The 9,885-nt window shown below is 30.2% G+C and overlaps 2 protein-coding genes and 2 non-coding genes across 5 annotated transcripts; 1 reads left to right on the forward strand and 3 right to left on the reverse strand.

Moving 5' to 3' along the window:
• Window positions 1-414: 414 nt before the first annotated feature.
• LOC130892120 (U2 spliceosomal RNA) lies at window positions 415-606 on the reverse strand. Its single transcript, XR_009058999.1, has one exon. It is a non-coding gene; the product is annotated as a U2 spliceosomal RNA (small nuclear RNA).
• A 791-nt stretch (window positions 607-1,397) lies between these two features.
• LOC130892118 (U1 spliceosomal RNA) lies at window positions 1,398-1,560 on the reverse strand. The gene has a single exon (XR_009058997.1). It is a non-coding gene; the product is annotated as a U1 spliceosomal RNA (small nuclear RNA).
• Window positions 1,561-3,757: 2,197 nt separating this feature from the next.
• Window positions 3,758-7,204, reverse strand: LOC130891342 (nucleoporin Nup37). Its single transcript, XM_057795997.1, has 5 exons — window positions 6,976-7,204; window positions 6,741-6,920; window positions 6,542-6,689; window positions 5,472-5,688; window positions 3,758-4,038 (listed from the first exon to the last, which is right to left on the reverse strand). The coding sequence occupies exons 1-5, from the start codon at window positions 7,147-7,149 to the stop codon at window positions 3,789-3,791; spliced, it is 969 nt and encodes a 322-aa protein (XP_057651980.1). The 5' UTR covers window positions 7,150-7,204; the 3' UTR covers window positions 3,758-3,788.
• On the forward strand, window positions 7,203-9,099 carry LOC130891339 (protein AAR2 homolog). 2 transcript variants are annotated; one of them, XM_057795993.1, is made up of 2 exons: window positions 7,203-7,358; window positions 7,410-9,099. In XM_057795993.1, exon 2 carries the CDS (start codon window positions 7,581-7,583, stop codon window positions 8,712-8,714), a length of 1,134 nt encoding a protein of 377 aa, XP_057651976.1. In that variant the 5' UTR covers window positions 7,203-7,358; window positions 7,410-7,580; the 3' UTR covers window positions 8,715-9,099. The 2 variants fall into 2 exon arrangements, with proteins under 2 accessions (XP_057651976.1, XP_057651977.1); XM_057795994.1 differs by having other exon boundaries at window positions 7,277-7,358; window positions 7,480-9,099.
• Window positions 9,100-9,885: the final 786 nt, after the last annotated feature.

Below are 9,885 nucleotides of genomic sequence, written 5' to 3' on the forward strand. Positions count from 1 at the left end.
ATTTTATACAACGAATCTCTGTATATATGTTTCTAATTTTAGGATTTAGTATCTAAGTAGGACGTCTGAATGTAATGAGGTGGAATAGAGGTTTAAGAAAACTAGACAACAGATGGTGGGTACACTTTGAAATCAAATATACAACGATACTACGATTTCTTCGAAAAACTCCAATTGTGTATGGTAAAGACTGTGCTTGGAGATTATGTCCCTAATTTGCAATCTGACGCGCCAGAGAGACTAAGTAGGTTCTCTATATTATATTCCTTTCGATATGGGAAAGGGACAGTTTCTAAAAATTTTAATTTTTACTACCAAATTCATCAAAGTTTTTTGCTATTGTAAATTATTGCTTTATGTTTAGTTGTGCAGATAATTATTATCTGTACTAATTGTTATTTATGTTTTGATTATTTAAAATGGGCCGATCCCGGAGGTACTGCAATACCGGGCCAACCCGCGACGGAGGTGGAGCAAGCCCCTTAGCCCTCCATCAATTTCCAAAAATCAGTTTAATATACTGGCCCCGCATGCGGGGCGTATCAGATATTAAGCTGATAAGAACAGATACTACACTTTGATCTTAGCCAGAGGCCGAGAAGCGATAACTATACATTTTTCGTTCGTAGTGATTATCAACGGCAATCAAACATATGTAGGTTTATAATATTTCAAAACATGTATCGCCATCTAGTATTTAGTTCTATAAGCAAAAGAGTATTGAAGTGCATGTGACGGACGATGCCCTATTTTTTTTCAATTAAATTAATAATTAATGATAATATTATATCCATAAATATTCTAATATTTCATGTGTGTACTTTTTTTATGCATAGATTTTAAAGAAAATAAATTAAAAATTCATTGTTGCATCGTGTAAAATTAACATTAAAGTGGATTACCATCTAGTTTTTCGACATAGAAAAACTCACCAATAGTGAATATCGAAAACTGTTTTATGCTGAAAAATAGATTGACCCACACGTTTACACCCACAGGAACAAAGACATTTTCTTTTGTTTATTTACACACCAGGCAAATTTGCGGAACTAACAGAAAAAATTGATGTCATAATGAAACTAGTAATTAATCTTTTTTCATTATCTGTATCTTACCAAAATTTCCTTTTCCTAATTATCCATTGGTCAATAAAACCAATCTAAAATTAGTGGAATAATGACTTAAAGGAACAAATCTATTTAAATAAAACAAAACGTTTGTATATGCGTTCAATAACAAAAGCACAGACGCTAGATAAATATTTGAATTCCCCTTAGCATCATCTCACTTTATTCAGTATTTTTATAACTTTGTGATTATAATGATATTTCAAACAGACTGGAAAGTCATATTAATTATGATCCAAGAGATTCCTAACTATGTTTTGTTTTTATACATTCGGGTCAGCGCGTACGCAGTCCCGACTACCAAAAATACCGCGCCGGAGTTATCCACATTAGGTATAATTGCAAGAGTCAGCCCAACCGTAGTGTAATGAAAGGGCCTCATCCTGGAGGAACCGCCTTAATGATCACAGTAAGCCCTACGCCAGGTAAGTATGATTACGTTAACATTGTGTTTGTATATTCTCTTCAGCATTAATTATAAATAGGTTTAATGGAGTTGAATTATTATCATCTATGAATCGACTACATAATCTGTTCGCGCATTGTGATAAATAGTTAAAAAATATTTCTTCTATCACAAAATATTAGTGATCACAGATTACTTATACCTCATATCATCGATTTATAAATTAGAACAATAAGATGCCAAACTATTGTTGATTTCATATACCCATTAAAATAATAATTCTTTTATTGTTGTTTTGAAGTAGATTCCTAGAATAAAAAGTTCTTATTGTTCGTAAGAATGGATTTTTGTTACCCATAACCATTGAAAAGTCAGTTTTATATGGTCTTAATACAACAGTGTTCTTTCGAAGAAGCATACGAGAAATATTTAACAAAAAAAAGTTCAATATGGTTTGAATTCATTGAAACACATTTTTATTTGTCGTAGGTATGACATACCTATTGGAAGGTTCACGAAAAGGCGGGGGATACAGAATTAAAAAAAAACAAACAAAAACATTGAAGTATTTTATTTATTTAAAGAACCGCAGCTTCAATTATAACTCACAAGAATCTTATGAGAATATTTTTATCAAAAAAAATTCGGGCTTTACTTTGATAGAAGATAACGTTTACATGAATACAATAGTATAAATACTCCTACACCATTTTTGAACACTTATTTAATTTATTTTTTTAATCCCGACTTACAATTATCGTGAATACATCTAAATAAAACCTGAACCATACTACAAAATTTAAATAAATGATTTAATATATACATGGAAACCAATTTATATCTTTTTGTTTGATGGAGAGAATTCTTGCCTCTCGTAATTTCCTTTTAGTCACTACTTGTCTAGTTTCACTCTCCATCATCAAACTAATTTTTCCTATGAATTTTGTGAATTAATAAAGAAATTATGCTATTACTTTTTGTATTTTTCATGATCCAAAGAATTTAAAAACTTTATCAGTGTCACATTCCGCCTTTCCTATTCTCCATTTCATCTATTATCATTAGACATTGAATTTCAGATCTTTTCTCTCTTATAAAGCTTAGAATCTCCTCATTAAGGTCTTTGTAATATCTGATGGTTTTCTTCACAAAGTAGTTGAGCAGCATCACCTAAAATATTTTGGCTTCTGATAGCATACTCTGGACAATCACACCTATATCGATGAATACAAACCTTATCCATTCTACAATATGAAGTCCCACGTTCATTTTCGCATAATTAATTATAAGTTATATTATAAGGATTTTCACTTGTTAAAGACTTTACCTGAAATTCATCAAACTCTGTCAGAGATGTACAGAATGTATCTGTTACTTTTAGCCAGGTCAACCCAATCATAATTTCTGGAAAGTCCTATTAAGGTGAGTGTGCCAAAAGAGATTAAAGAATATTAGCTTCAATAGATGATTGAGTTTGGGAAAAATTTAATTAATTCAGAACATGATGATGGTTTTATGGTATCTAAAAATATTTAATAAATCGACACTTGACTGGTAATCAGCTACTTCATATGTCCATATATTACCACTATGAGTGAACTTTCACAACGTGGGTTCCATCTTTACAAACTGTCCATAGCCCTTCTTACCTTAATTAAACGGTCATCAAGTACAGTTTGATGAGTTAATACAATTTTCGATTTTCCTAACGCCCATCATTGATCAAGTATGTTGTGATTAGGATGTCATGTACACTACGACCCAAAGGGTTTATTGTGCCCCTTTTTCTTGATATGGAACTGGGATCGATCAACGATCACGTTTTAATTTATATACCAAAAACAAAAATTTTTCACAAAGTACAACTACTTTTAAATTCAGCTAGCCAAAACAAATAATGGTTCAGAAACTCTGTACGCCTAACTACTTTTTTATTTTTATAAACAAATATTAACTTCATATTTTTCATTTTTGTGAAAACCCGTTAAACGACTTACTCAAGTTAAACAACTGATTATTTTTCAATAAATTCCTCATTTTATTTTAAATATCAGCTCTTAACATCAATTCGAAATCAGTTAGTGACCAAATTAATATTAATTGTTCACCCTATCCCAGTATGTTGTATATACTTTTAATAATGCTGAATACCACTCCCTGAAGAGGAGTTTCTCGACAGGGAAGTTAATTTGCAATACAAACTTCCTATTAAATAAAAACAGTCTTCTCAAAATTGATTTATTCATAAAATAAACCTAATTAGCAGTAACTTTCCAAAAACACAATTTAAAATCATCTGCAATACACACTAATGGATATCTATAATGCCAGCAAAGATTCGTTGGTAAAGTAACTCCAGCCGTTAGTTTTACTGCCTGACTCTTTACATGAAAAATTCTCAAACTACCATCCAAACTATTTACTGCTGCTATAAGCTCCCCTTGAGGTGAAAATTGAATACATCCCCCATTTTCTGGAAATAGCGTATTGATCTGAACTGGTAAACTAAAAAAAATTGAGTTTCAATATTAAATTCATTAATCATATCTTGAATTTTATTTATCATAACCACATATATTTTTGTTAATATTCGATAAAAATAATCTGCAATGAACAGTACATAAAAAATGTTGGAAAAATTTAACAGCTATATAAATTTTATGAGAAATCAAAGTTTATCTTTATCCAGATGGTTTACTCCCAGCATTCCTTATTTGGACCACACTTTTAAATGCAGTCTTTTCTATATGAAAATAAGTTTATCAGGGCTCAAGTCAGTTGCTGTAGTTATCATTAAATCTAAAATTGGGTCACAGACTACAACTTCATGATATAATACTTTTACCACAAAGCAAGTTGATATGAATAAGCCTTTTTGGTAATAAAATATATCACAAAATTTAATATCTGTGTAACATTCCAATCAGTCGATTTTTTTTCAATGTTTTTCTCATTTAATTTCTATTTGACCTCAATAATCGGTTCTGTTTTAAAGACAGTTCAAAATCAAAACAAATTAATTAACTAATGCCTCACTTCTACTCAAATGTTATTAATGTGGTGAAATTTCGGTTTTAAATACTTTTTCCTCTACTACCTTCTAGATTATAATTAGTTTAGATCCTACAGTGTTATACTAGTCTACTCAATACTCTTAATGTTAGACCACTACTAAACCACTGATAGATAACCTCTAGACTGGGGTGGCAAACCCAAATGATCTTCTGGCCACTTTGGGAATACATTATGATCTCGCAGGCCACTTTTTTTTAAAATAGAAAAACTTTCAATTTATTTACAAATAATATAAGTAGATAAATGTGTTTAATTTTCAATTAAAATAAAATGTTGCCAATAACAGTGTAATAAGTCTGTTAGTTGTGACTGTTGAAGTAAAAAGTAACAATACAATTTGCTATTCTTATAGTATGTTTTTTCAGATTAGTGAGAATTATTACTTAGGTTTCGATTAAGTTGTTAATAATACGAATTCCGCGTTGTACAGTCATTCCACAATGTTCTATTAACACAAAAACAAAATGTGTTGAGTCAAAAAATTTTCCATGGACATTCCTGCTCTGGATCATATCCAAATATTCAACTAAGTTCCCATATTTCCTAACACATAAATAATTCTAAAGGCAGTCTTTTAAGATAACTGTTTATTGATTTTCAAGAGCTAATAAGATTAATATTTTATTGTTTTTCCAAGCTTCTTAGTCATTTTGTAGTTTAGTTTCTCTAAAAAGCTAGGAGCATCCAATTGAATAATAATTGTTCACCACACTTTAACTGAGGTCAAATACCACTTTTCTACAAATAGTTTTCAACCATGGATTTGAAATACCAAAACAAAAATCTTACTGTATATTTTCTTAATAGATTAGATTCAAGTTATTATACCATATCCTAGGATACCTAATAAATAATTTATTTACCAGGGTTTCGATAGGTTCCATATAAGTAATTCACCAAGTTGAAGGGATGCTATTACATCACTATCTGATGGTGCCCAGTGAGCACAAGATAATGGTTTATTATAATCAATGGATAATATGGATGTTTCGGTTTCTACATTATAAAATCTTATAATTCCAATTTTTTCAGCTACTAAAAGCTTACAACTATCAGCACGATGCCAGCAAACACTGATTCCTAAAAAAAACTTTGCCGATAAAAAAATATATATACAAACAAAAAATTTTTTCATGATAATTTTTCTTGATTTTAGGTCTCTTTGTTATGAACTGATTTCCACTGAAAAGAAACCTAAAATCAAGAAAAATTACCAAAAAAAACATATAAAAAGGTCTAAGAAGTTGAAGAAAATTATAAATTAACATAAATTTTTATAGCAATTTCTTCAAATAACATTAATTAGAATGCATCTATTACATTCTAGTTTAATGAGAAGAATAGACATTCTATAATTGTTTTGAAAAATATTTGTTCAAAAACTAATTTCAGTTTAACACGTTGAGCCCCAACCAAAATTGATAAACCTTACCCTGACACAAGAAATTTTTTTGTGCTTTTAAACCCCATTTAGGGTATGGATCCAAGAAAAGTTGAGGAAAAGATTAATTTGAAACAGAAAGTAAGAAAAAATGTTTTTATGTGAGGCCCGAGGAAAACTTTACTATTAAAAAATATAATGTGATTTGAAAAATATTAAATGAGACGAAATTATTGCTTTAAGGTGATTTCATATTTACTTTTCTGCTATGTCTATTTTGTGTTCAAACATTTATAAATATGTTTCATAGACAATACTAAGTATAACTAAGTAAGAATAGTTCGATTTATGGCCTGAATTTTCCATTGTCCTCACATTCACAACAGAAGTGGACCAACTATAAAGTAATGTTTCATGGACCTAGGATGGTCGAACCAAACTATAAAACACAGTTTGATAGGCCATGTAGGTTAGAAATAAAGCACGTCGTGCGGGCCTATGGACGGCATTGGAGCTCCATGTGTTAAATGTCAATTATCTTACAAAATATACCTGGAGATGTAAGAGAAAAAGTTGATTTCAGAACATAATCATCTGTAGACCAAATTTTTACAGTGTTATCATCACTAGTTGATGCCAAGTAGTTATTTTCTGGATCATACATGCAGTCGTTTATATAACTTATGTGACCGCTAAGTACCTAAAATGAAGCTATACAATTCATGTTAAACATACAACCTTGGACACTTACTTTACAGGTGCTGTTTTCGGAAAGGTCACTATTAAACACTCTAATTTTGAAATCACTGCCTCCAGCACAAAACACAACTTTACTTGGTAAGGCTACAAGCGATGTATCCGGAGATATACTTAACGTTGTACATCGTACTGGATGTGAAAATTCCGTAACAATTTTTACTGAAAGAATATCCTGAAATATTGAAAATTAACATAATACATAGTTCAGATTTTCAATTGTATATTACAGTTATTTCTAAGTGGGCAAGCAATATTTTCTTCTTGAAACCAATTAAGAACACATCTTGAGACCATTCGAAGGGAGAAAATTGAATACAGACTATTTGCCCATATTCTGATAACTGTTTTACATAAAAAGGTTCGCTCAAGTTTTTTCTATTAGCTTCCATCAAATCAATCATTGGAATATTTTAAAATTTTAAAACAATGCACATAACCTAAAAATACAACTGCCGCTTTTTGATCACAGAGCTTCATTTTAATAGACTAGATATACACATATTTTGCCACGAAGTAGTGGCACATCTATAAGTTTAATTTATACTAAAGAAAATAATCTTGCTATATATGTATAATCTATTATATACAAATGTTTTCCACTGGAAAATAAGTAAGTAATAATTTTTGAATTTTACCTGTTTTATCTCTGATGAATTTGTAGATATTTCGATGGATTTAATTTTTCTTTCCTAAGTTATAAAAAATCTTATATGTTGGCTGAATATTATTAGGTAAAAAAGGCAATAAAGAGGAAAAAGAAGAAGCAAATTTTAAAGAAGTAACAAATCAAAACAACCAAATAAGACTTAATCTGAATATTGTGTAATGAATAATGGATCAACTAACAGCAAAACGATTGCTCAGTGAAGGAGCATTTTTTATCTTATTAGACGTTCCTGAAGGAACTGAGTTTGGCATAGATATGAAATCTTGGAATACAGGCGAAAAATTTCGAGGGGTAAAAATGATACCCCCAGGTATACATTATATATTTTTCAGTTCAGTTTCGAATACAGGAGATGTAGCTCCAAGAATTGGCTTTTTCAAAACATTCAGGAAGTCGGAAGTTTTAGTTAAAAAGTGGGACAAAGTGAATGAGTGTATAAGTAAAGAAGAAGTATCCGAAGACGAAGTAGTCAGAATAAAAGAAAATATATTACTTCTTGATAATTTTTTGGGTCCTTATCCGTACGATATACACGAAAAATGGAATGATTTAACTTCGTGTATTACAACTAGCTTAGTAGAGGCAATATCACCAGTATCTGGTTATGTACAATCAGCTTTAGAGCTAGAATCTTGTAGTGATGCAGAGCGACCTAGAGGGAAAAGGAAATCAGAAAATAATAAAGATTGTGATCAGTCTTCTCCTAAAACATCAAGACTTACAGAAAATACAGAACATACATTTTTACCTAATTTGAAAATTAAAGAAGGTACAGAACTTCGTTTAACTGCATTTCCTGCTAGAACTTACCCTGAAAATTCAACACCTTCTGAAGTAACAAAACATTCTCTAGATCATTCTTATGTACTAGACCAAATGATAAGTAAATACACCATATCTACAGAAATCTTAGGAGAAATGCAAATATGCTATATTTGTTTTCTAGTTGGACATAGTTTAGAAGCTTTTGAACAGTGGAAAAAGCTTTTTAATTTATTCTGTTCCTGTGAAATTGGTATAAAAAAGCACATAAAGTTGTACGATATATTTATTTCTATTGCCGAGATCCACATACAGGAGATTCCAGAAGAGTTCATAGCAGATATAGTTACAAACAGTAACTTTGCTTATGTAAAACTGAAGCAGTTGTATAGGGCTGTAAAAGATGCCAATGTTAATGGACAATTCAAAACCAAAATGGGAAGATTTATACATAATTTAACCACTAAATATCAGTGGGATTTTGATCACTTGGATTCAGAAGATGAAGATGAGGCTCCTGTTATTGTGGAAATTTAATAATAATTTTTTGTATACATTATACTTGTTTAATCAAATCTTCTAGTCTTAAATTTTGTTGGACATAGTTTAGAAGCTTTTAAACAATGAAAAAAGCTTTTCAATTGATTCTGTTTCTATGAAATTGGTTCATAGCAGGTATAGGTGCAAACAGTAACTTTGCTTATGTAAAAAGGAAACAATTGTACAGGTTGTAAAATATGCCAATGGTAATTGGCAATTAAAAACCAAAATGGAAATATTTATACATAATTTAACTACTAAATATCAGTAATATTTTAAACATTTGGATTCAGAAGATGAGGCCTCTGTTGTGGAAATTTAAGAACAATTTTTTGAATATAGCTATATAATTGTATTAACCAAATAAATGTGTTTATTCAAATCTTGTAGTGTTAAATTTCATTATGATGCTAGACATTGTACTAATGGTACTTATTAGATTCAGATTTAATGTCTGGGCCTAACCAGCATCAATTTCTCAGGCTATTTTCCTTTTCGATTTTTATTCTTTTCTACTTCCTTTTTAAGAGTTTTCACTAAGTTTATTGGATGATCAGAGTTTACCTTTCTTGTGAATCGGTAAAAGCAAGTAATACTATGAAAATAAATACTGCTGTGAAAACAATCAACATGTAAATCTGAGATGCATGCAGATATATATCAATCTATTTTAACAAACAGGACACTGGAACACTTTATATATTTTCTCCATCAATCACCGGTGGCTCATTTTTACCCGAATTTTCACGACACAGGCCTACTTACTCTATAGTTTAACAAAGTACAATACACTCGAAAATGAAGAGTGGACAAGAAATTGTTGCATATAAATACTCGATTTATTGTAACAAATTGGTAAAAATCAAATTGTTATGATTTTGATTTATTACAGCTGTTATTATGCATAGGCCTGGGGGCCCCTTAAGGACCAAATAATAGAAGAAAAAATCATTTATGGGATGAATCTTTATAAAATATATAGAATGTAATGTAATAATGTATAAAAAAAAATTGTTTCGATACATAAATTTCTTTTTAACGTGAAACTTAATGAGGCACACATTTATTTGTTTCTTTCAAAAGATTATGTAATCTTGTATACCGAGAACCTTTTTTTTAAAATAGGGCCCCACTTTATGTTAGGTCTAGGACCTTCGGATCTTGAAAG

This window comes from Diorhabda carinulata, chromosome 3 (genome assembly GCF_026250575.1).
Source record: "Diorhabda carinulata isolate Delta chromosome 3, icDioCari1.1, whole genome shotgun sequence".
Taxonomy (NCBI): Eukaryota; Metazoa; Arthropoda; class Insecta; order Coleoptera; family Chrysomelidae; genus Diorhabda; species Diorhabda carinulata.

What these genes read in the sequence shown, in the direction of transcription:
- LOC130891342 (XM_057795997.1), bottom strand. Translation starts at nt 7,149, where the DNA reads ATGATTGATTTGATGGAAGCTAATAGAAAAAACTTGAGCGAACCTTTT. An exon ending in CCGAAAACAGCACCTGTAAA is followed by an intron (nt 6,690 to 6,740) that starts GTAAGTGTCCAA and finishes GCTTCATTTTAG; the next exon opens with GTACTTAGCGGTCACATAAG. An exon ending in TGGAACCTATCGAAACCCTG is followed by an intron (nt 4,039 to 5,471) that starts GTAAATAAATTA and finishes AATTTTTTTTAG; the next exon opens with TTTACCAGTTCAGATCAATA.
- LOC130891339 (XM_057795993.1), top strand. Translation starts at nt 7,581, where the DNA reads ATGGATCAACTAACAGCAAAACGATTGCTCAGTGAAGGAGCATTTTTT.